Raw genomic sequence first — 27,551 nt, 5'->3', positions numbered from 1 at the left:
AAGCAATAATTACTTTACGAAGGTGTGGAGGGACGCCCAAGTCGCGGCCTTACAAATGTCTGCCACTGGAACACCTCTAGCCAGGGCAGATGTGGCCGACTTAGTCCTGGTGAAATGGGCTCTTATACCATCAGGAGGAACTTTCTTTGCTAATGAATAACATATCTTAATACAAAGAACGACCCACCTGGACAGTGTTCGTTTGTGGATGGCCTTCCCCTTCCTCTTCCCCACGTATCTGACAAAGAGGTGGTCGGCCAAGCAGAACTCTCTCGTCCTGTCTATGTAAAAACTCAAGGCCCTCCTTGGGTCCACCCGATGGAGCTTCTCCTCCTCCTTAGATGGATGTGGAAGGGGATAGAATGACGAGAGAGTGATAGACTGTCCCAAATGAAAAGGAGTCACTACCTTGGGGAGGAAAGCCGCCCTGGTGCTCAGCACCACTTTGTCCTTATGAAAGGTCGTAAAAGGAGGGTGAACACAAAGAGCTTGAAGCTCACTTACACGCCTAGAAGACGTGATGGCCATAAGAAACACAGTCTTTAGGACTAAAAATCTCAAAGGGCAAGAATGTAGCGGCTCAAAAGGAGAGCCCATCAAAAAGGTTAAAACCAGATTCAAATCCCACTGGGGCGTAAGAAACGGAGTGGGAGGAAACCTATTGGTAAGCCCCTTCAAAAACCTCAACACTAAAGGGGATTTAAATAAAGAGGGTTGATCAGGAAGGCATAAGAAGGCTGAGAGGACCGAAAGATAGCCCTTGACAGTAGCAACAGCGCAGCCTTGCTGTGCCAAGGACAATGCAAACATCAATATGTCTGACAAATGGGCACTTAAGGGATTAATTTGTCTCTCTCCACACCAACCAACGAATCTAGCCCATCTGCTTGCATAGACAGATTTGGTGGAGTGTCGCCGGGCCGATAAAATAACGTCCACCACATCCGGCGGGAGAGAAAAATAACTCAGATTGCCCCGTTCAATCTCCAGGCATGAAGGTGCAGGCTCTGGAGGTGGGGGTGTAGAACCTGCCCCTGCGACTGCGAGAGGAGGTCTGCCCTGAAAGGGAGACGGAGCGGAGGGCACATTGAGAGTTGGAGAAGGTCCGTGTACCACACCCTTCTTGGCCAGTCCGGAGCTATTAATATGACTTGGGCCCGGTCTTGGCGAATCTTCCTCAGAACTAGAGGAATCAAGGGTATGGGGGGAAATGCGTAAAGCAACTGGCCGTTCCAGGACATCTGAAACACGTCCCCCAACTCTTCCTGCACCGGATACTGAAGGCTGCAGAACATTGGGCAGTGCGTGTTCTCCCGAGCGGCAAACAGGTCTACCTGGGGAAACTCCCACATCCGAAAGATGGAAAGGACCAGATCTGGATGAAGACGCCACTAGTGATCGGCCGAGAGTAGCCGACTGAGTCTGTCCGCACACACTTTTTAAACCCCGGCCAGATGTTGTCCGTCAAGGCTTGAAACGATTGACCGCGAATGGAAGGGAGGAAGGCCTTGGGAGCCAAACGTATCGCCCGCAATTCCAGCAGGTTGATATGAAACACCTGCTCCACTGGAGACCAACGACCTTTGATCTCCAGGTCCCCCAGGTGAGCACCCCACCCCAAAGTGGAGGCATCCATTATCACTGTATCCACTGGAGGTGGCAACGAGAACAGCTTTCCTTGAGACAGGTTGCCGACCGCAGCCCACCATTGAAGATCCATTGCAGTGTCTCTGGAGATCCTTATCGACTCATCGAGATCCCCTTTGTGCTGAAACCACTGCTTGTGGAGACACCACTGAAGAGCCCTCATGTGCCAGCGTGCATGAGTGACCAACAGAATTCAAGAAGCGAACAGACCGAGCAGACGAAAGACCTTGAGGACTGGAACAACCGCTCCTTCTTGAAACATTGGAATCAACGCCTGAATGTCCTGAATCCGCTGTGGCGGAGGAAAGGCTCGGTTCAATGTTGTGTCCAGTACTGCCCCTATGAACAGGAGGCGTTGAGAGGGCTCCAGGTGAGACTTGGGCACGTTTATCGAAAAGCCCAGACTGAACAACAACTGGGTTGACATCTGCAGGTGATGCAGCACGAGCTCCGGAGACTTGGCTTTGATCAACCAATCGTCCAGGTAAGGGAATACTGCTATTCCCTTCCTCCTGAGGTTCGCTGCAACCACCGCCATCACCTTCGTGAAGACTCGAGGCGCGGAAGTAAGACCAAAAGGAAGAACCGCAAACTGGTAGTGTTGCGACCCCACCACAAAACTGAGATACTTCTTGTGTGACTTGAGAATGGGAATATGGAAATAAGCATCCTGCAAGTCGACAGATACCATCAAATCCTCCTTGTTCAACGCCATAAGTACCTGTGCTAGAGTCAACATTTTGAATTTCTCCTGTTTGAGGAACCAATTCAAAATCTTCAGGTCCAGGATAGGCCTCAACCGACCATCCTTTTTGGGGATCAGAAAATACCTTGAATAACATCCCTGACCTCTCTCCTGCTCAGGAACCAACTCCACTGCACCTTTTGACAATAGGGATAGAACCTCCTGTTCTAACAACAGGAGATGATCTTCTGAACAAAAGGAAGGACGGGGAGGGAAGAGAGGGGGAATCTCCCGAAAGGGAAGGGCATGGCCTTTCCTCACCACACTGATGACCCAGGAGTCTGATGTTATCGACTCCCACATGGGAAGAAAAAGAGACAACCTTCCCCCTACAAGAGATACATGGGACGCAATGGTTAGAGGACTAGGGTTGCTTTCCCTGTTGCACCCCCCCCTGAGGAAGAGGTAGGGTGCTGCTGTTGGGTGGCCCCTCTAGTGCAGACTCTACCCCGCCCCCTAAAAGATCTGTAAGGGAGACTTGAGGGCTGCTGGCCTGCTTGCTGCGATCTCCCACGAAAGGACGCCCCTCGTCCAAATACTCCAAGACGTCTAAATTATCTAAAAGGGGTCGAAACAGCTTGCAGGCCCAAGGATTTTGCTGTTGCCCTAAACTCTTTAAAGCACTTTAACGCAGAGTCAGCTTTAGTGGCAAACAATTTATCGCCCTCAAAGGGCAAGTCTAAGAGAGTGGCTTGGACATCCGACGAAAATCCAGACGTACGCAACCAAGCATGACGTCTGGTAGCGATGGAGGTTCCCATGGCTCTAGCAACAGAGTCCGTGGTGTCCAGTCCTGATTGTATGACCTGCGTTGCCGCAGCCTGGGCATCCGTGAGGAGACCTTGCAAGTCTTGGGGCATATCAGGCAATGCTGCTTTAGCTGCATCCATTATAGCATGAATGTATCTACCCAGGATACACGTGGCATTTGCTGATTTAAGTGCCATACTGCAGGACGAGAATACCTTCTTTGCAGACTGCTCCATCTGTCTGGACTCCCTGTCGGATGGCACACCAGGGAAGGAGCCGGGAGCAGACCGCGACGAACAAGACGCCTGTACCACCAGAATCTCAGGAGACGGATGTTTGGAAAGTAATTCAGGGTCCCCAGGCGCTGATCTATACCGTCTGGCCACCAACCTGTTCACTGCCGACGAAGAAACAGGCTTTTTCCAAACCTCAACTATGGGATCCATAAGAGCTTCATTAAAAGGCAACAATGGATTCGCAATAGCAGTGGCAGGATGTAGCACCTCCGTCAGGATATTCGTTTTGACCTGTGCCATCGGAAGCGGGAGTTCTAAGAAATCAGCAGCCTTCCTAATGACAGAATGAAACGAGGCTGCCTCCTCTGAATACTCCCCTGGCGAGGCTAAATCCCACTCCGGGGAAGTATCCAGCCCACTGGCAGTGTCCGACCCCTGAAAGTCACCTAGGGGCTCCACAATGTCCCCTTCCTCAAGAAGCTGTCTCTGGTATTCTCTCTCCTCCAACAATCTGAGGGCCTTCCTCCGGGAACTCAATTTTGCCTCCAGCCCCGGCGTCAACAAAGAGTTGGCCGTCGTTGGAGAGCGGCGTCGAGAAGGTGTCACCACACGATCTCCGGACCCCTCCGGGAGATGGATCCATCGGCGCCGTGGACAATCGATCTCCACCTATCGACGCCATCCGACTTCGGGACGCCTCCATCTGTATAGACACCGGCATCGAAGGTCTTTCCACCGACGTCGACGGCTGCACTGCCGGTACCGGTGCCGGGCTAGTGTCTCCTGCCGGACACAATGGCATGAACGGCGTTGGTCTATAAGGAGCCGGAGCGCCTAAATTAAATGCCAAGGGACCAGTGGGGCCAGCCGGCGCACCACCTCCCGGCGCCATGCTCTGAAACATGGCAAACATGGCATTAAGGACTGCGGCTGGATCCGTCCCCAGAGCAGGGAAAGTAGGATACTCCTGAGGAGCCGGACACGGATCCTGGACATCCGGATGCGCCGGAGATGAGCGAGGACTTCGAGGCTCCACCACTTCAAAGTCCGACGGCGCCGGAGAAGACTGCAGAGTCGAAGGCTGAGGAGTCACCATTGGGCTGACCTCCCAGGACTTATGGCGCCGAGCAGATGGAGACCTTGACCTCGAACGGCTTCCTCTGGAACGACGCCGGGAATCGTGATGGCGCCGTTTCCTCTGACTCTTCACCGACTTCCCGGACAAAGACCTATGGTGACTCCTCTTCTCCTTTTTAGCTTTTGCTAAAAATAATTTGGCTTCACGCTCCTTCAGAGCTTTGGGGTTCATTTTCTGGCACAAACCACACTCCTGGACGTTGTGGTCCAAGCTCAGACACCATAAACAGTTGTTATGCGGGTCAGTGTCTGACATCCGACCTCCGCATTCTCCTCAAGGCTTGAACCCTGACTTCTTCGGAGCAGACATCCCGGAAAAATACAAAGCATCCCTTTCAACAGCAAACAATACAAGAGCTGGAGAAATAACCGTTATCGAAGGCACGGAAAAAGGGAACTGACGTCAGCACGCCGGCGAGGGCCTCTTATTGCCACAATGACGTCAGACGGAGCCGCGTGGAGTCGGGCAATTGTGACGTCCTCGCCGACGTGCAGATCTGGAAAGAAGTTTCCGTTGAATGCTGCGCATTGGGGAGAATTCCACCAGTGTATCCACCAGAAAAAGCGTAAGTAACTTGCTCTTTTCACTGATAATAATGAACACAGAATGGCCCCACCTGCATGTGGGTTCCCCGGAATACTTCTTTGTAGAGATTTTCTGATGTGAGAGGTAGCCTCCTCTATGTTGAACAGTCTGGTGACACTTCCATAAGCCTGTGATAGGACAGTTGTAACTGCATTATTTCTGCATAAAACGCTTTAGTCATATAATTACCATTATGTACCTAAACCACATTACAGCATTTAAAGTGTAAATGTGTCCTATAATGAAAGATTGCCTAAAATCCCTGCTGTAGCTCCAGATAAAGAATGAATGGAAAGGGGTTGTTAGGTCAACAGTGCATTACCTATACCCAATATACACAGCAGCCTTAAGACAGCCGGCAGCTTTAAGAAGACATGCTTCACTCTAACATCTCTCAAGCTGGAGTCTTAGCAAAGGATCCAAAACTTACCATTTTCAGGCTCCACTCTCTTCAGAAGTAACACTGATGATGAGATGGCACTCTTGAAATGTGAAATGGAAACCCTTTCAATGGTGGGTCTAGAGACACCAAAAGAACAAAGAAAATCTTTCAGACCCTACCAATGTCAGTTTTACCCTCAGAGGGTTCAAACCCCTCATTGGTATCCAAGTTGACCTCATTAACAATACCCAAAACCTTACCAGCAGCCTCAAAAGCACACGAAAGGACCATCTACCCCACAGCCTGCTCAAGGGGTAAACAGGCAACAGTATCCAAGCCATGAGTCCTTTCTTCCCCCAATTTGGTTACCCATGCCAGTAGGGGGAAGCATTTCTCATTATCTGGCAAAACATCCCACAAGACGATTGAGTTCTGAATATTGTACAAAATGGATATTGCTTCAGGTTCACGAGCCCTCCACCATCCATCTCCCATTGCTACGGTCGAAAGTCAACATCCTCTTACAGAAGAAGGCAGTGGAAGCTGTTCCTCACAGACAACAGGGAACAGGCATTTACTCCAGAAACTTTCTGGTGAAAAGGAAAGAAAAGAACAAATTCTGACCTATACGCAACCTCAACGAAGCAAACAAATGGATGTGGTGAGAAAAGGTCCAGATGCTGGTTCCCCAATTAATCCAAGGAGACTGGCTTTGATCCATCGACCTACAAGATGCATATTATCATATTCCAATAGCTACAAAGTATTGCAGGTTCTTGAGGTTTGTTGTGGGGTAGGACCATTATCAGTACCAAGTACTTCCATTTGGCCTAAAGTCAGACCCAGAACATTCTCAAAGTACATGGCAGTAGTGGCGGCCCATCTCAGGAAACACCAAATCCTCATCTACCCATATGTTTTGCTTTCCTTCTCTTATCTTTTGACCGAGCTGACAAAACTTCTCTGGAGTGCACTTCTAGTTTAAAGAAGACATTTATTATTATTATTACTTCAGCACGAGGTTCCTGAAAGACGAGATTAGTAGGTTGGAAGCACACGTTTAAAAGTAATCGCAGCAATGAAAGCAAAATATATCAAAGTACTTCTCAATTGCAATGTACACAGCAAATACATGTGATTATATTATAGCATAACTTCAAAGCAAAGAATAAAGTCAAAATTTCATCACCGTAGGTCCTATCACTGCTTGTCATCCTTCTCGTGTCTTTAAGTTGATGACTCCTGTTCAACTGCGAGAAGGAGATTTTCCACCCAAATGGAAGGCCAGGCAGCTGACGTCCGCTCCTGACTGAAGTCCTAGAGAATCTCCCCTCGTTGCTGCCCAGGACCACTGTAAAAAGCCTGGCCCCTTCCACTCAGACCTGGGAAATAAAACAAGCCATTGGAGATTGGCCAGATCTCCTAAGTCTCTCCTCTTCCCAAGGCTGAGCAGAAAGGAAAACATCAAATATACGCTCTCTTATCACGTTAGGGTTCATGTGAATTAAATTTGAAAAACAGAGCTTGGTCTGCCATGTGAAAAAACACAGCTCATCTGCAATGTCTCAACTGCAATGTCTAACTCCACGTTAAAGCCAATAGGCAGCTAACCTAAATACCAAATGTAATGTCTACTGCCATGTTAAAGCCAATAGGCAGCTAAACTGAATACAGAATGTAATGTCTAATGCCACGTTAAAGCCAATAGGCAGCTAAACTGAATACAGAATGTAATGTGCTCTTGACGAACATTGAACAACTAATATGCACAGTGGTGAAACACAAAGTCATTGGTCAAACACAATTAATGACATATTACCATACCTAGACGATTGGATAATAAAGTTGTCAACATCTCAGGAAGCCCAACTTCATTAAACTGGACCTGCAATCTCCTTCAACGGTTCAACCTCAGCAAATCTATCTGGGATCAAACCTTGTGTTACTTGGGAGCCTCTATCGACACCAAACAAGCAAGAGTGTGTCCTTTGGAGGAGAGACGTTTATCAATCCTTCAGAAGTGTCACTCTCTCATGAAAGTCTGTTATCCAACGGTGAGGGCAATGTTGTCTCTTCTCTGCTACATCTTTCTCACACTGAATACCCGTCTCCACATGCGACCTCTCCAAGAATGTATTGAGGACCAGTGGGACCAACTGATGGGCAACTGAGAAGACAGGATAAAACTATCCCTTCATGCGAAGCAGTCCCTGAAATGGGGGTGTTCTCCAGCCAACCTGCTTTGAGGAATGCCATTTTTATAAGCATATTCCCCCTGAAACAATAGTGACGGATACATTGCTTCATCCCCAAATTCAGGGCAAGTAGTCAGAGAGAGAAATAAACTACAACATGAATCTCCACGAACTACGCGCAGTCCATCTGGCGCTAAAAGTATTTCATCCATCATTCACAACCCAGTCCCTACTTGTTCAGACAGACAATATAATTACCATGTACTACCTCAACAAGCAGGGAGGAACAAGGACCAGACCCTTGACTCTTGAGGCCCAGAAGATCTGGAAGTGGCTCATAGCCATGGAACTAACAATCACAACAACACACCTTCAAGGTGTCCAAAATGCTCAGGCAGACGCTCTGAGCAGAGTTCTACAAGAAAACAACAAATGTGTCTTACATGACAACATCGTACAAAACATCTTCAAGCTCTGGGGCACTCCAGCCTTTGACTTTTTCGTCACAGCAGAAAACAATGCCAAAGCTTCACCTCAAGATTCTTCGAGCCAGGGACACTGGGGAATGCCCTGTGGATCGACTGGTCTGGCACATTTCTTTCCGCCTTTCCGCCAATTCCCCTGATTATGTCAGTCCTTATAAAGCTTCCCCACTCAAGAGTCAAGATTATCCTAATAACTCCAGAGTGGCACTCCAATTGTGGTTTACGGACCCTTTTCACTAGTCAGAGCATTCACATCTCCAGCTGCCATGCAGACCAGACCTGCTAATGAAATTTGGTGGCCAGATGGTGCATCCGAACCTCTCCTCCTGGAGTCTGGCTGCATGGCTCTGAACTAGTGCAGTACAGACATTTGAACCTGCCACAAGACTGCATGGAGATCCTCAAGGAGGCTAAGCAGCCTTCTACCTGTTCCGCATATGCCTTCAAGTGGAAGAGATTTTGCATTTGATCTGTTTCCAAGAATGTGGACCCCACAACTTGTCAAGAAGGTGTAATTCATCCATACTTGCTACGCTTGGCAAAATCTGGTGTGCAATTCTCTTCAATAAAGGCTCACAAGGCAGCTCTCACTACCTACAGAAAATGTCCTTCAGAAACCTCTTTTTTTCAAAATCCCTGTAATAATGGACTTCCTAGAAGGGTTGAAGAAGGTTTTGTCTCCCATTAGGCATCCTTCATGTCCCTGGCAACTCAACTTAGTCCTTTCATGACCTTTGCAGGACCCTTTCGAGCCCATTCCAAAGCTTCCCTGCAAGATCTTTGTTAGAAAACAGCTTTCCTTGTAGCATTAACATCAGCCCACAGGGTTAGCGAGATCCAAGCATAATGGTTTCACAAATTATACACAGTCTTCCACTCTAACAAAGTGGTCATGAGGACTCACCCTAAATTCCTCTCTAAGGTTGTTTCAGATTTCCATGTCAACCAGACCATCTCATTACCAACATTCTTTCAGAATCTTTACTTCAGCTGAATTCTTTCAGAATGTTTACTTCAGCTGAAAGAACACTTCATTCCCTAGATGTGAGGAGAGATTTAAAATGTTATCTCGATAAGATATGTGACATCCGCAGATTGAACCAAATATTTATCCACTATGGTCCAGTCTGTACAGGATTAGCCACTTCTAAACAGTCCATTTCCCAATGGGTAGTTTCCTGTATCCTGTTGTGCTATCAAAAAGATAACACAACACTAACAGCTATACTAAAAGCTCACTCCATTGGAGTAAAGGGGCTACTGTGGCTTCAATGAGGAAAACCCCTATAGCGGATATTTGGAAGGCAGCCACGTGGAGATCTGTTCACACGTTCACCAACGCACTACTGCCTGCACTCGGATGCTAGAGCGGATGCTCATATAGGACAGACCTCCTTCAGAAATCTACTTGCTTAAATGGCTAACTTACTCATTCCTCTGTCTTCTGCACCATTCTTAGTAGGGATGGGCTTACTGCTCTCTTCATCCTTATGACTATCAGTGGACTTTCCATACAAGAGAAGGAACTGTTTCTTATCTGTAACTCCAGTCCTCTCGTAGAGGAATCTCCATTGAAGTCATAGGCAACCCTCCTCCTCCCCAGTGGAGTGGACAGAGGTAAATATGAGCCATGCATATCATACACACATCGCCTCAAAAAGAACTGAAGCAATGGCCACCTGCTGAACATGATGGCTTACTGGTGGTCTCTAGGTTCTTAAAGGCACAGTCCTTCTAGCCCTAAAGCAGGGTGCACTATACTGTATGTAAGGACATAGCTGCATTAGCACTATGCCCCTGCTGTGTCCTTGCCAAACCCGGGGCACAGTAAGTGACCAGAGCAGCCATTTGAAATGTACGTCCTTAGTAAATGGTACTTAGGTACCCAGGGCATGGGGTACTAAGGGTAGGCCCCTGAGCACTGCAGGCCCCTGAGCACTGCAGCACATAATGTGCAACCCTCAAGGGCCATGCATCCAGATACACCCAGCACTGCCATTGCAGACTGAGCGTCCTGGTGCAATCCCAAAATGCAAACTCAACATGGCACGCAGCCTGTGTGCCCTGTCTACTATACACTGCATGCAATATAGGTAAGTCACCCCTCTGGCAGGCCTTCTAGCCCTAAAGCAGGGTGCACTATACTGTATGTAAGGACATAGCTGCATGAGCACTATGTCCCTGCTGTGTCCTTGCCAAACCTGGGGCACAGTAAGTGACCAGAGCAGCCATTTTAAATGTACGTGCTGGACACTGGCCAGTATGAGTTTCCCACCTACATGATGGCTACTCTAAACCCTGAGTTGTTTGATATTAAACAACTCAAAAAGATAAACCCAAACTGGTACCAGTATTGGATGTATTACCAAATGTACAGAGGGGTCACCTTAGAGGTGCCCCCTGCAAAAGCTAACTACCCTGGCATGGTTGCTGGCCGGTCCTATGCAGCCTGCCACCACCAGATAGGATTTTGGGGAGAGAGCTATTGCTGTCTTGGGCCAGAGAACAAAGCCTTTCCTGTGCAGAGGTGCTACCCCACCTCCCCCAGGAATGTGCATAGCCCTGCCTAGGAGCTTCAAAGGGCTTACCCCCTTGAAACTTGACCCCCAAGCCTGCTGCTAACAGCAGATGGCCTCCCAAATTGCAAACCCCCACTTTTTGTCTGTGCAACGGCAAGAAAACACACAAAGAACAGGAGGAGTTGTCAGCCCCTGTTTGCACCACCCCTAAGGTGTTGCATGGAAGGTGACCTCTCCATTTAATTTTCTTCCATCATGCATGGAAGAAAAATAACCAGTCTGGTGTATGGAGGTGACCTCAGCCCACAGGAAGTGGCCACTTAGTGGGTGTAGCCACCTTCAGGTAGATGACCCATTGGTCACTACTAGGTACCCTCTAAAACACCCACTAAATCAGTATTTAGTGGGCATCCCGAGTCCAAGAAATCAGATTCTAAGCACACAAGAAGACCAGCCACAAAGAAGACCCAAGGCTTGAGAACTGAATACTTGCTCCACAAAGAAAAGGCGAGAAACCCTGCCTGCTGCACCCAGAACTTGACAGCCGGTGCTGAGGGGTTGCTTGGACATCGGACGGACTCTAGAAACCCCCAGAGGACCTCCATGCTTTGAAAATCGCCACAGAGCTCCCTCCAGAGTGAAGGCTTCACTCAACAACCACAAGGAACCAACAAGCTAGGGAGGTCCACCTCACTGACCAGCTGCTAACCATCGAACTGGATGCCCCAGCCAGACCAAACTTCACACCATGGACTGCAGGACAACACCTGCCAGTGGGCCGAGTTTGGTGGCACTGTGCTCTTCTGTGGCCGAAACGTAACATTGTGCTTGGTAGTGGTCACTTCACGTTGGAAAGTCAGACAGTCCACACCATGGGCTGTGAAAGGACCAAGTGGAAGCCCCAGTCAAGGGACTTCAGAAACCACCAGGACCTCCCACCAGAGTGCCACTGCGTACCTGTAAGCGACCCTCAAACCGACCTACCTCCTCCTTCTAAGGGTCTCTTTGTGCACAGCTCCTGGCTCACTGATTCGCTCAGCATCCGGCTGCTCTGTGCCCTGCACCAAAGAACCAGCTGAGCTCTAAGGGTCACCCACCCCTTGCAACCTCGACACTTCAAGAGAACCCCCAGGATTCACTTTTAAGCTTACCTTTGCAGTGCTTTTCCAAGTGGTCCCCCTCAGTGGCCCTGCACCTGCTCCAGAGACCTTTTCCAGCTGTTCTTGCGGAACCAGGAGCCACCTGAACTTCTTCAGCTGGCACAGTGTGCCCACCAATGGCCTCGACCAACCTGCAAAAGAAGAACTTGGTAAACGCACTGCCTAATTTTATATGTAATTTTAAAGCATATCAACCATTGCTTCCTGTGGTGCTAAATCACGCACAAAAAGACTAATTTTATTAAACTTCAAAAATACATAACTTAAAAAGTACTTAACATATTTTGTTGATTTTGGTCTTAAATAAAACCTTTATAAAAATCTGAAGTATTTTTGTAAATTGGTCTTGAGTTATCCTTTTGAGTGTGTGTCTTGCTTTATTGATACTGTGAGTATAACAAAATGCTTTGCACTTCTCCAAGATTAGCATAACTGCTCGACCAAGGTACTATAACAATTAAAGCATTAGGGGCCAGATGTACGAAAGGATTTTACCCATTCTGTGTCTATGGGAAAAAGCTTTCGTACATATGGCCCTAGGTGATCTAGTTTTTACCTCTTTAAACCAGCATGTGGTTGCCTGGCCCCTCTACACAGTGTTCCTCGTTTTGCACACTACATAGAGGGCCAGCCTCCTACAACGACTTCAGTGGAGATTCCCCCACGAGAGAACTGGAGTTACAGGTAAGAAACTGTTCCTTCCACCTGAGAAAGCAAGCAGAAAGATGGACATAGTTAGTAGAAAATCTGTGGATCTTCTGCCACAACTCTCAAGACTGTCAGTGATTCTGCACTACTAGAAAGAAATGATAAACCTTATGAGAATCATTATAAATATTTGCAAGTAACTTACCCAAAGATAGAAAAACTGTTTCATAGAACTTTTATATGCAGGTCAACAGGTCTCAAACCAAATTATAAATGCTACTGTTGCTGCAAATCTAGCACTGACAAATTACTGTCACAGTATCTATATCAAACGATCTTACTGGGTTCATCTCACAACCTTAAGGTCAAATGGGCAACACAAAAATGTAAATCTTCTACTTACAGGATCCATACTCTTTGTTTCTCATGCGTATGAGAAAATGGAGAGTGTGAAGAAAAAGTTGGAGATGCTTAAAGCAGTAGGACTGGAATTAAAAAAAGCAAGGCCATCAATCATGGCAGCAACATCAGAATTCAGGACAACCATACAGAGACAAAAATAAACAACCTAAACAACTTTACAGAGACCCAATACAGTCCATCTAGTTCTCAACAAAATAAGAAATGAGAGAAACACTCCATCTGCACTGTTTGCCACTCTAGAGGGAGGTAGTGTACCAAAACATCCGGAGGACTGGAGAAAAATCACAACAGGAAATGGGTTTTATAGATTACATAGAGCGGGCACTCTCTTCAAAATAAAGTCTTGATTTAGAGTTTGGCAGAGGGATTACTGGGTAACAAGAGTGACGGATATGCTGTCCACTGAAATTTAAATCCCCTTATATGGTAACAGAGTAACTCCTTCGCCAATCTGTATATCAGGCCCTACGTCTCATCCATCCTTAATTCCATCAGAAAGGGCTCCACAACATCAGCTACCTCTATTAGAAATAGAGGTATCATCACTTCTCCCAAAACAAACAACAGAAATAGAATCAGTTCCTCTATCACAAAGGGTATCCATTCAAGATATTTTTTGATTTCCAAAAAGGGCTCTAAGCAATAATTTGGGCCAGTATTAGAGCTGTAAAAGGCCATCACATGTATCAAACATCAAAAATTCAAGATGTTGGCACTTCATCAAATCTATCCACATCTCATGAAGGGAGACTGGATGTGCTCTGTGTCCCTAAAAGAGACTTATTTTCACATTCCGATTACTTGAAAACACAGAAAGTTTCTCTGATTTCTGGTTGGCAAAGCCCACTACCAGTGCAAACTTTTTTTCTTTTGGCCTCAGATCCGCCAAAGAACTTTAAAAAAAATGCATGGCAGTAGTAGCTGATTTACCTCACAAGAAATGGATTTTCACCAACCTGTATTTAGATTACTGGTTAATAGAAGCTCCTACAGCAAGTCAGGTGCATAAAGACTTCACCTACACTATTAAATTATTAAACTACTTGGGGCAGCAATACATCTGTAAAAATATAACATAGAACCAATTCAAGTACTATCCTATCTGAGAGTGTCGCTAAATATAACAGGAAAAGTGCATCTGTCGGAGGAAAGAGCATTTCCATTTTTCAAAACTGAGTAAAGCTACTGTGTGTTGTGAATCCAACAGTAAGAAAAATGTCTTTGCTCCTAGGTTGCATGACCTGTTGCATTTTTCTGATACCCAACGCTTGTCTCTACATAAAACCTCTACAACAGTGTTTAGAAGATAAATTGACACAAGAACAAGAAGAATGGGAAGACAGGATTGTCTTGAATCACCAAGTTTGCCAATTCTTCCAGCGGTGGCTAAACATTTCAAATCTACTCAAAGGCATTGCATTCCATCAGGATCTTCCAACACAGGCAATAGTGGCAGATGCGTCGCTATTTGGCTGGGTTGCCCTCGTAGAAGATCCAACAGTTCAAGGCCTAGGGTCTCCTCAGCAACAACTTTATCAATTCATTGTTCTCTAACTCAAAGCATGCCGTTTCATCTTCAGAGCTTTCCATCCAGCTCTATTCTCAAACAGACTGCTAGTACAAATGGACAATACCACTACAATGTACTATTTGAACAAACAGGGAGAAACAAGATTGAGGACACTTGCTAGAGGAAAAAGCTATTTCACTTCAAGCAAAAAGGAGATTTCCTCAGCAGACAATTCCATGAGAACCATAAATGAGAAGCCAACATCAAAGTTTTGTAAACCATTTTCTTAGATTGGGGTTTCTGTCAAATAGATCTGTTCACGAACAAACAAAATTAAAAATGCCAAAATTATGGATCCAGAGAATGGGATCCAAAAATCGATGAGAAATGTATTTTTGATTAACTGGTCGAACAGATTTCTTTACACATTTACACCAGTTCCTTTAATACCAACACTAATCATCAAATGCAGAAGTTCTCCTTTGACTATTATCCTGATAGCTCCAGAGTGACAGAACAAAGGTGGTACCCAGAGCTGCTTCACCTATTGCTTGAACCTCACAGGAAACTACCATGCAACCACAATATCCTGTCTAGGATGTGGTCCATGATCCAATCCAATCCAATCCAAATCCAATCCTGGATTTAGCCGTTGAATTTGGCAGCATGGCTACTGAGGTCATACAATATGGACATTTAGATTTACATCTGGACTGCATAAAAATAGTCAAAATAGCAATGAGGTCATTCTTCCTTATGTTTTTCACATTTAGCAAACGTAAGACTGTTATTTTTCTACAATAAAAGTGCACCTGGCTGCTATAACAGCATTAAGAAAAGGCTAAAATCAGAAGTCTTCAAAAACTTTTTGGAAGGACTTAAGAAGGTCTACCCTGTAATCAGAAAGCCTGCTCCTCCATAGGAGGTGAATTTGGCCCTCGATTTGAGCCTATTCATAAAGATATATTGTAGCATCTTGTGTGGGAATGTGACGTTTTGGTTGCATTACTTCAGCTAGGAGAGACAGTGAACTAAAAGCCTTATTATCCACTGACTCCTACTTGATTTCCCATCACAAAAGGGTAGTTTTATAAAGACACGCTTAGTTTCTTCCTAAAGTCGTCTCGGAATTCCATGTAAATCGAATAATTTCTCTCCCTGTTTTTGTCCCCAACCCTTGTTCACCAGCAAAGAGATTTCTTCATACTTTAGACTTTAAGGGCGTCTCAAAGTTTTTTTTAGATAAAACTAAACCAGTTAGAAATACAGTACATCTTTTTTCATAAATGATGGCCCTTTACGTACCAATTTTAGCATCCTCCAAACAACCCATAGCCTGTTGGATTGTGAAGAAGAAGCTCCAGCACCTCAGATTTTCTACTGCACGTCGTGCTAGGGAGTTTCCTGAGAGCTCTGCTCTTTCTTCACAACTTTTCAACAACATTTTCTCTCAGAGAAACTTATCTGACTTGATTGGTCAACTATTTTTCAACAATGTCTGACAAGGAGAAGAGGGGTCTTTTCAGAGACTGCAAGACTTGTGGAAAAAAAAGGCTTCATTCTGAAGACCCTCACCAGGATTGCATTTACTGCCTCTACCCAGACCATTCAGCCAAAGACTGTAAGGTTTGTCGTACCTTTTCCTCTAAGACTCTAAAGGATAGGGAAGGCAGATTACTGATATGGCTGCAGAAACTAAAACACAGAGAAAATCTAGTTTCTGACTCTGAGAGTGATGACTCTTCAACATCTAAAAGATAATCAAAGAGGGCGAGATCAGACACAAGATCTCCCTCCCAACTCTCAAGGAAAGCCCACAAAAAGACTGCCTCAGGGTCTTATAAGGGCCGCAGCCCATCTTCCTCTCCTCAGAAATCTTCCAGAAAAGGGGAGAGAGGTTATTCTAGCAGTTCAGAGAGGCACAAAAAGTCTTCCTCTGTACCTCCATCTGTGCCTTTTAAGAAGCCATCCTCTGTTACTGCGAAAAAAACACCGTCGACGACAGATTCATCGTTGACGGTACCGTCGGTGAGTGCTTTTCCGACGCCGACATCAAGTTCTACATTTCCACCATTGACGGCTCGGCCGACGACAACGTTGACAACGACAGGTACCCCACCGTCGACGAGAACTGCATCTACGGCATCAGCGTTGACCACCATCTACACATCGTCATCGTCGACGGCTCTGATGTCAGTGTCAGCTCTACCATCGTCGACGACCTCGTCGACGGTAGACTCGTCGACGAGACTTTCTTCCATAAAAATCTCCGTGCGTTCAGCACCTACGACACCGCCCATGACGAAGTCTATATATACGCCGTCGACGAGGGAAAAACATAAAAAAATGGTGGAAAAACGAATGCCAACACATACATCACCTAGTAAGGTGTCATCCCTTGTTCCAGTGCACCTTTTAGAGGGAGATGAAGACTCAGACGATGAGGAGCCATTTGGAGCAGCCCATAGTCCATCCCAATTAAACATGAAGTATCAGGAAGAAGAGGAGTATGCTGAATCCTATGACCCTCAATTTTATGGAGAACAACAGCAATACCAACAGGGAGCATATATTCCATCCTCCTTATTGTCTGACCTCAGAGCGATGTTGGCTGACTACAGCAGGTGTTTTCCCCCTCCAGGGGAACAAACTCCTCCATCGCCCGTCTCTGGGGTTACCACTCCACGTCAGAGACCTACTTCTTTACCTCTCACGAATGTGGCTACTCCAGATATGACACTTCCTCAGGATACGGACATCTCAGAGGGAGATCAGGAAGAAGGGGAGCTCCTGGACACTCATTCCAAGTGGGATGAATACATCATCCCTGCTCCTCCTTCTCCTTTTCAATCTAAGGTGCAGTCCCCACCAGAAGACAAAGGAGGGTTTCACAATCTCCTAGAAAGAGCTGCCAAACGTTTTGCTTTGCCAATGCCAACCAAGCAAACAGACTGTTTCCTCTACGACTTTAAGGAGCCTTTCCAGAAATCCGTGCGCTCTATCCCGATGGTTAACTATCTGTGGGAAGAGGGTCTAAAGGTCATGCATAATCCGGCTACAGTTACAGCAGTACTGCCTCGCTTAGATAAAAAGTACAAACCACTGGACGATGCACCAGTATGTCTAACTGGACACCCCCCTCGGATTCAGTGGTAGCTCAAGCAGCACAAAGAACATCCAAGAATCCTTCTGCCCCGATTTCCGCACCCCCAGACAAAGAGGGTAGACGGTTAGATAATATTGGTAAAATATTTTCCTCTATGGCTAGCCTAGTGGTAAGAGCTGCCAACTCATTGGCTGTATTGGCTAGGTTTGATAGGCAGCTATGGGCGGACATTTCACCTTATATTAGCCAGTTGTCGGAAGATACAAGATCAGAGGCAAACAAAACTGTGTAGGAGGGTCAGCGCACGTCTGCAGAACTTATTGACTGTGCAAAGGACATAGCAACCGCTGCTTTTCGTCAGCTCGCTGGTGCAGCTGTTCTTAGAAGGCAAGGTTGGCTTAAAGCTACCTCTTTCCGTCCAGAGGTGCAGAATAAGATCTTGGACTTACCTTTTGATGGCCAGGCGTTATTTGGAAAACATATTGATGACGCCTTACAATCCATTAAGTCGGACACAGACACAGCAAGGTCACTAGGGACCGTGCAATATCGAAAGCCTTCCTTTCGAGCTAGAGGGCGTGGCCAACCTTCATACAGAGGAGGATATCATCAGTACAGATATTCCACCTATCCTTCCTCTTCCCAACAATACCGTCAGTACTACCCACAGAGGTAGCTGCCGCAACCAGCCTATGGTAAACCTGGGGGTCGAGGACGCTCAACCCGCCCGGCCCAAGATTCGGCTCGGAGAGCCTGATGCATCCGAGGCTCCGCCTACATCCAATTCCCCTCCTTTCAGTCTGGGCGGAAGGATATCCCTATTCCTCAAACAATGGCAAACCATCACATCAGACAAGTGGGTCCTCCAATTAGTGAAACGGGGCCACACTTTATAATTCACCCAACTGCCGCCCTCCAATCCCCCCCGCAGGAGATCGACAAAATGCGTCTCAAAGGAGCAATAGAGAAGGTGCCTTGAACTCAGCTGGGAAGATGATTTTATTCCAGGTTCTTCCTCATTCGTAGAAAGTGGAAGGATTGGAGGCCGATCCTCGATTTACGGGAACTAAATACCTACTTAAAAAAGCAATCATTCTGTATGATCAGCCTACAAGACGTCCTCCTGCGCCCCAACCAGGGAGATTTCATGCCTACACTAGACCTGAAAGATGCATACTTCCACATTCTCATCCACCCTGCCCACAGAAAATACCTGAGATTCACCGTAGCCGGCAGCCATTTTCAATTTTGTGTCCTTCATTTCCCGGAATATTTACCAAATGTCTAGCACCAATCGCAGCCTTCCTCAGAAGGAGAAAACACCAAATTTTTCCATACTTAGAGGATTGGCTGATAAAGGCAAAGACCTACGCAGGAGCGCGCAGATCAACAAAAAAGTGTGTTTCCTTACTAACCAACCTCAGACTCACCATCAACTGGGAGAAATCCAAACCTCTACCAGCACGCAGTAATACCTTTCTAGGGGCAAAACTGGACACACAATCCACCATGGCATGTCCCACATTAGAGAAGCAACAAAGGTTACTGAAACTAACAAGTTCTATACAAAAAAGAAGCTGGGTTACTGTCCGTCTGTTCAAGTCTCTGCTGGGCATGATGTCATCATGCATACCTCTAGTTCCACTATGCCGTCTAAAGATGCGCCCCTTACAGGAGCAACTGAATCGCCAATGGCTCCAGGTTTCAGGGAGTTTCAAGGATCAGATACACATAACTCCAACAATACTCAGGGCTCTGAGATGGTGGTCTCTAAGGCATCATCTATCAATCGGCCTTTCGTTCCTACAGCAGCCGGCTCTGTGGACCATCACTACGGATGCATCCCTGAAAGGCTGGGGAGCCGTGCTACAGGATCTTCAAGTAAATGGCAAGTGGCCACCGCAACTGGCAATGATGCATATCAATTGGCTGGAGCTCAGAGCAGTGTACCTTGCCCTACAGGCTTTTCTCCCCAAGATCTCAGGATCGCAAGTGGTAATAAAAACAGACAACACCACAACAATGCATTACCTCAACAAACAAGGAGGCACAAGATCTCTCACTCTCTCCAGAGAAGCCCAAACAATTTGGAATTGGGCCTCGCAGCAAGGCATCACACTCTCAGCTGTGCATTTGCCGGGAATAAACAACAAGACAGCAGATGCACTCAGCAGGCAGAAGTCAAGCTGCCACGAGTGGGAGCTGGACCAGTCAATAGTGGACCACATCTTTTCCCAGTGGGGAACACCAACAATAGACCTGTTTGCAAACAAACACAACGCCAAATGCCAGTTCTTCACACGTTGGCATCACCAAAAGGGATCTTGGGGGAATGCATTTTGATAGTCTGGTCAGACACCTTTGCTTACGCCTTTCCTCCAATTCCATTGATCCCACGAGTCCTCACGAAGATGAAAGCAGAGCCGTGCACTCTGATATTGATAGCTCCGTATTGGCCGCATCAACACTGGTTTGCGGAACTTCTTCTTCTGTCAATCAAGCCTCACATTCCGCTGAAGCCGTTACTCCAATTGTTAACAATGAACAAAGGGCAGGTATGGCACCCGGATCCGAAGTTGATGCGTTTGTCAGCATGGCTGCTGGGCACAGGGAGTTCGCACATTTGAATATTCCACAGGAGTGTAGGGATATCTTGTCAAAAGCTAGAGCGGATAGCACCAATAAGGCTTATTCTGGTAAATGGAAACGATTCTGTGTCTGGTGTCATCAGCGGCAGGTTGACCCATTAGCTTCACCACCAGAGGAAATATTATCGTACTTATTGCAGTTAGCTCAAGCTGGCCTGGCACATTCTTCCATTAAAGTTCACCTAGCAGCAATAGCAGCATACAGACGTTCGGATGCTTCACCCTCACTCTACTCCTCTCGTCTGATCAAGAGGTTCTTGAAAGGGCTTTTCAGAGTTTTCCCTCCTTTCAGACCACCACCTCCTTCGTGGAACCTAAATATCGTCTTAGCACAACTGATGAAACATCCGTTTGAGCCAATCCATTGTGCTTCTCTCAAGTTCCTTTCGTTAAAAGGTTGCTTTATTGGTAGCTCTCACATCAGCCAGACGAGTCAGCGAGGTGCAAGCCCTCTCCATTCAAGAGCCATTCCTACAGCTTAAACACAACAGACTGCTAATGCGGACTAATCCACATTTTATTCCAAAGGTTCCTTCAGACTTTCACCACAATGAAACTTTAGTCTTCATATCCTTTTTTCCTCATCCATCTACTCCGGCAGAGAGGGCATTACACTCCTTAGATTTTAAAAGATGTGTTCAATTCTATTTGGACAGAACTAAGGGGGTCATTCTGACCCCGGCGGTCAGAGACCGCCGGGGCCAGGGTCGGCGGGAGCACCGCCGACAGACCGGCGGTGCCCCGCAGGGCATTCTAACCGCGGCGGTTCGGCCGCGGTCAGATGCGGGAAACCCGCGGTCTCCCGCCGGTTTCCCGCTGCCCTGCAGAATCCTCCATGGCGGCGGAGCGCGCTCCGCCGCCATGGGGATTCTGACACCCCCTACCGCCATCCTGTTCCTGGCAGGTCTCCCGCCAGGAACAGGATGGCGGTAGGGGGTGCCGCCACTGACACTGAAATACGCGACGGGTGCCACTGCACCCGTCGCACCTTCCCACTACGCCGGCTCAATTCTGAGCCGGCGTCCTCGTGGGAAGGTTGATTTGCCCTGGGCTGGCGGGCGGCCTTTTGGCGGCCGCCCGCCAGCCCAGGGCAAATCCCAAAATACCCTCAGCGGTCTTTCGACCGCGGAGCGGTATTTTGGTGGGGGAACTTTGGCGGGCGGCCTCCGCCGCCCGCCGAAGTTAGAATCACCCCCTAAATCTTTTCAACGCTCTAATCAGCTATTCATAGCATACAGTGCTCCTAGAAAAGGCCATCCACTCTCCAAGCAGAGTATTTCCAGATGGATTGCCTCAGCCATTCGCTTCTGCCATCAAGCAGCGGGTAAACCTCTGCACTCATCTGTACATGCTCACCCCACAAGGGCAGTCTCTTCGTCAGCAGCGCTGTTCGCCGGAGTTTCCCTACAAGACATTTGTAGGGCAGCAACATGGAGGAGCTGTCATACATTCACAAAGCACTACTGCTTGGAATCTCTATCTCAGGGAGAGGTAGCAGTGGGTCAAGCAGTTCTCAGGAATCTCTTCAGGTGAAGGTGAGCCATCTCTTCTCCGTCCCTCCATCCTAGAACAGGTATGCACATTGTTTATTGTTTATATCCTTTATATTCGCTTACAGAGTTAAAAAAAAAAAAAAAAAAAAGAAAGTAAACAAAAGAAAAGAGAACAATGTGACAGACAGATAAGTGAACATTGTTAATGATAGTATTCATATTCCATACATGCTTCGGGATATTATTTGTTGTATGTCGATCTAGATTTATATATGTATATATGTATGTATGTATATATATATATATATATATATATATATATATATATATATATATATATGTGTGTGTATATGTGTTGATATATATATATATATACATATATATATATATATATATATATATGTGTATGCCTTTATAGTTACATAGATTTATATACATGTATATACTGATGTTTTATTTATGAACATGTTTTCTATCAGATATGGTTATTATGGTACAATGTGCATAACTACTGCTCTCTACTCTGATTCAAGCATGTGAATCTATGAAAGTTCCAATACTGGAGTAAGAAAATAAGTTACTTACCCGTAACTGTAGTTCTCCAGTATTAGAATCTTTCATAGATTCACATGCGACCCACCCACTTCCCCGGAGAAGCTCACTTCACCTTTGTCTCTCTCTCTCTTTTTCCTATCTTTAACACACTTGTGCTTGGAGGATCTGAGGTGCTGGAGCTTCTCTCTGGAGGGTTCTGGAGGGTGCTGTCGCCTAATTGGTGGATACTCGGGTTTGGTCCTTTTCACAAAATGACTCTGATAGACTGTTAAAGTGAAGAGGCCTAGGGCCTTTCTTTGTTAATATATCTTAACACTACTTGTGCAGTTTATACCGGGGGCTCCCATCTCGACGATGGGGAATGATTCAAGCATGTGAATCTATGAAAGATTCCAATACTGGAGAACTACAGTTACAGGTAAGTAACTTATTTTCTTAAATGATTTACTCAGATTTCTCACATTCTTTGCAAGCCTTACTTGTATGTAATTGTTTTCCTTGTTTTGGATTAACAGTAGCAAATTGGGGATATGCTTGCTACTCCCTTCTACGTTCATGACTATCAGTGAGAATCTTATGATGCTGAAGGAAATGTTACTCACATGCATCCTGCATCGTAGGTATTTTCACTAAAGTCATAAACCACCGTCCCTCTTCCCTGGATGTCAATGTAATTCAATAGAATACAACACCATACAGAGTTCTCTTTGAGATAGCATATTCTCTTGTTCAAAAAGAACTGAGCATGTGGGGCAAAATGCTGAGATAGTGTATGCTGAGTAATGGGAGCCCCAGGCTGTCTCAAAGTTACAGTATATCTTGTGTACAGTTAATGCACTTTTGACCTGACAGGCACTTTTCTCTTCATTTCATCTCTGTAGCTACAGCAGGGTTTTTAGGCTATCTTTCCTATTAAGACACGTTTCCACTTTATATGCTATGTGTTTTAGATTTATAATAGTAATTATATTATTATAGCCTCATACCCAGACAAAATGCAGTCCAAGCTGCCCTGTCACAAGCTTATAGAGGTGTCGCCAGACGGTTCAGCATTGAAGTGGCTTCCTCCAGCGTCAGAAAATATGTATAAAAAGTGTCCTGGGGTTCCTGCATGCAGGCAGGTCTATTCTACATTCATATGTCTAGTGAGAATACCTGGGATGCAGACCTAGGTTTACATGTGAATAACATTTCCTTCAAACCCAGAAAGACAGAGTCACTTTGTGAGCAAACCCCTTGATTCATTCCTAAGGTGCTCAAGGAGTTTCATCTCAATAAACAAGTTGTTTCAGAGACTTTCTTGGAGAAAGGAATTACGAAGGTGTAAAGAGTGCTGAACATCATAGTTGAATATAGGTGTCTTAGGTTTTACATTGTAGAAAACAAGGTTTTTCCAAAACCTACCAGCTGTTGCTCCCCTTCAGACAGCCACAAAAAAGTCCGTCATTATCCAAACAAGGGATAGTCGATTGGAGAGAAGTGTCACTTACTGCCACTTGAAACCAGGCTAATCTCTAATGTCACAGCACATTCTGCAAGGAAATCCCAGCTTCAACAGCCCTTTTCACAAAAGTATCAACAGCGGACACATACACCTTTATAGAGCATTACTTCCAAGCAGTGAACACATAGCAATGTGGCAGGTGCTTCTGCAGCAGCTTTTTCAATAAGTTAGCCTTTGTTTTCTGTTAACCCGCCACCAACTTTTTGTTTCTGTTGTAATTCTTTGCTTGTTGTCTGATTCAAACATGTCACTCTATGAAAGAGCCAATAATGGAGAGGAAAAAAAGCTTACTTATCTGAAACTGGAATTCTCAAGCAACGGTGTGTAATTAGATGCAGATACACTGTACCTTCCTCCAGAACAGAGGCACACCATCCTGTTATACTCCTTCCATGTTTGTGCTATGACGTCTGAGGTATGGTGGCCTCTTGTGCTTTGTTGGTTGAAGTTTGGGTCTCTTTCAATGAGGAGCTTGTGCTACTAAAGAGACAACGTTTTGGGAATTTTAGTCTGTGTTGAGATTATGCTTCACGTTTGAAGTCACCATGGGACTCCTAGCTCAAAGACAGGGAGTGCTGTAAGCATGTGACTATGAAATATACCCATGCTGGAGCACTGCAGTCAGAGGTAAGGAACATTTTAGTTACATCGCTTCATTCTTTCTATCTGGAATTCTCAATTGGGAAATGTTTGTGGTGCCATTTTGAAGTTGTCTACATGTCTTTATTCTTCATTAGAATGTACTTCAGTGGTATTCAACGCTTTTTGTTTTTTTCTTTCAATCTTTATTCAGAACTATCATGTACCTATTTTCTGCCTTTTATTGTGCTTGGAGCAATGAGGACGATGACATGAGTGTTTACCTGCTTTCATTGTGTGTGGTACCGGAGAAATGTCAACCTAGAGAGTGGAGAATAGCAAAGAGCATGAGTTGTCAGCATGGTGGAGAGGAGAGCTGCTTCTGCCCCTCACTGCCTGTAACATAAATCTTTTTTCCTCATTTTCTCACCAGCACCAGAAATGGTGAAGGCTGACCCAGTGGGATCTGCTGCAGATATCTGGGGTGTGGGAGTTATCACATATATCATGTAAGTACTCCCACACACCAATTTTAGTAACTCGAAATGTTAGCATACCTTGACGATGCCACACCTGGACTGCATAGTACCTCGGATCACTGTGTTAGTCTTAAGAGTAATATCATTACATCCTGACTGCTTAGAATTGCTCATCTTTGTTATTATTGTTATAATTGCTGTAAATAAAACATTACATTGTTAAATATTAGACCTGCTATAATGTGTAAACAAAGATAGCTATGCATAGTAAAAATCCTCACTGGGCCCATTATGAGTTGCCTGGAGAGGTATCCTCAGGGGATACTGCTCTGGGCAACTACGTCTTTCCTGGTGTTCTTGTGGCCATAATTACTGGGCTCTGAAACTCCACACTAGGTAGTTATAGGCCCGGAACCATCAGAGCCACCTGCAGAGTTAACGGCAGGCACTTGCTGCGCCTGAGTCCCACCCACCCACCTGCATATTTCAGCATGGGGGAGCAGAAGAAGCACCCTGCATGCTCCCGCCCCTTCCTCCCACTTATTGGCATGAGAACAAAACCCTGCAGCAATCTGATTATAACCAGCCCAGTGGGTGCACCCTGAATATCGACCCCCTCAATATCGATGGGACAAAATAGCAAGGACAAAATATCAGAAACAAATATCAACAAGTGAGTAGATTTTTCATATCTAACTTCTTCTCTTTACTCCCCTGTATATACTTACCTTTTGGTATTGTGTCCCTTAATATTAATATTCTGTCCTCGATATTCCTCTAGCACGATATTCCGGAGGTCATTACTCAGTAGTACAATCCTGGCCCAGTACACCAGTACCCGTATTTCCTGAGTGCGCCGAGCCAGTTCAAGCGCAGGTCAGCTCCCCCATTATCCTCAACAAAGGCATGGAGAGCTCAGAATGTATTCTCCCCCTCACAATACCCCCCACCCAACACCCCAAACCAGCATACATCCTCCTCTTCTCCTGGAATGCCCTCCACCTGAGATTTCCAAACTACAGAATCCCCAAACTCCTGTATCCTTTGCTACCTGTTTCAACCAGTGGTAAATGGGAGTGTTAATCCCCATTGAAAATTGATTACCTCGAATAATTTGACCTGGCATAGTTATTCTGTGTTCAATGAAAATGAACTTTTAATTGCATAGTACTTGTGGGGTGTTCCCACACGCATCAGTGTTTACAATTGCAGCTTATAGTTGGGACCTATATCTAGTCTATTCACCTCATTGTGTGACGACCACTCCAGTCACAAAGATGAAGCAGTGAAGAGACACAGAGCTACAACTCCCCCAGTGGCTCAAGACCAGATTTTTAATTTTAAGCAAGTGAGTAGAAAGGAGTGATTGAAACTCTGCTGTCTTCAATATTTGCATGCATTTATTCCTGATTTTAGTCAGCTTTACCAGGGGATTTTGTTATGGTACAAGAATGCCTCGTATGCCTCGACATCGATCGGTGTCTAGAATTGTGAGAGTGACCAGAATGATGATGATGCCGGTGTTTTAGTGTCTTCTCTTGCTGGATCTTCCTCTATGGTAGTCTTTTTCATGACTCCTCACACTCTCTGGAAAAGATGCAGAATCCTATGACCTCATGAAGGCTACCCTGATTGAGGGCTTTGGATTCTCAACTGAGGAGTACAGGATTAGGTTCAGGGGGGCTAAAAAATCCTCGAGCCAGACTTGGGTTGATTTAGTTGATTTCTCAGTCAAAACACTGGATGGTTGGATTAATGACAGTGGTGTAAATGATTATGATGGGCTGTACAATCTGTTTATGAAAGAACACCTTTTAAGTAATTGTTTCAATGATAAACTGCATCAGCATCTGGTAGATCTAGGTCCAATTTCTCCCCAAGAATTGGGAAAGAAGGCAGACCATTGGGTCAAGACTAGGGTGACCAAGACTTCCACAGGGGGTGACCAAAAGAAAGGGGTCACAAAGACTCCCCAGGGGAAGAGTGTTGAGACATCCAAGGGAAAAAGTAGTCTTCTACAGGGCCCCAAAAACCTGCTCAGGAGGGAGGGTACAAAGCCTCTTCACAATCCACATTTGGGTACAAGGGTAAAAACTTTGATCCCAAAAAGACCTGTCGTAGCTGTAATCAGCAGGGACACCAAACTGGAGACAAGGCTTGTCCCAAGAAAGGTTCCACTTCTACTACTACTCCAGTTAGCACTTGAATAGCCAGCCTCCAAGTGGGATCAACAGTGTGCCCAGAGCAAATCAGGGTTCACACTGAAGCTACATTAGTTTCCGAGGGTGGGGTGGACTTAGCCACACTAGCTGCCTGGCCCCCTAATATGCAAAAATACAGGCAGCAACTCTTAATTAATGGGACTAGTGTAGAAGCCCTGGGGGATACAGGTGCCAGTGTCCCAATGGTGACAGACAAACTGGTTTCCCCAGGACAATACCTTAGTGGACAAACTTATCCAGTCACCAGCGCTGACAATCAGACTAAAGTACATCCCATGGCTATGGTAACTTTAGAATGGGGAGGGGTCACTGGCCTGAAACAGGTGGTAGTCTCCTCTGCTATCCCAGAGGCTGTTTGCTTGGAAATGACCTGGTGTCCTCAGCATGGGCTGAGGTAGAACTCAAAACCCATGCAGCCATGCTGGGTATCCCTGAACTGGTGTGTGTCAAGACAAGGGCACAGTGCAAGGCTCAGGGTGAAAAAGAGGTGTTGGAGTCTGGAATAATGGCCCAACCCTCCAAGAGAAAAGGAAAGAAAACAG

The 27,551-nt window shown here is 45.9% G+C and overlaps 1 protein-coding gene across 2 annotated transcripts in view; it reads left to right on the top strand.

Moving 5' to 3' along the window:
- SPEG (striated muscle enriched protein kinase) overlaps nt 1-27,551 on the top strand; it is a 1,321,813-nt gene that overhangs the window by 1,201,321 nt on the left and 92,941 nt on the right. For both annotated transcript variants that reach the window (XM_069227158.1, XM_069227157.1), the window contains exon 39: nt 24,742-24,817. In XM_069227158.1, coding sequence (XP_069083259.1) covers nt 24,742-24,817 — 76 coding nt within the window. The remainder of the gene's footprint in view (nt 1-24,741; nt 24,818-27,551) is intronic.

The sequence above is a fragment of the Pleurodeles waltl genome, chromosome 3_2, assembly GCF_031143425.1.
Source record: "Pleurodeles waltl isolate 20211129_DDA chromosome 3_2, aPleWal1.hap1.20221129, whole genome shotgun sequence".
In the NCBI taxonomy this organism is placed as follows: Eukaryota; Metazoa; Chordata; class Amphibia; order Caudata; family Salamandridae; genus Pleurodeles; species Pleurodeles waltl.
Note: the sequence above shows the minus strand (reverse complement) of the source record. Positions and strands in the feature narration are given on the sequence as shown.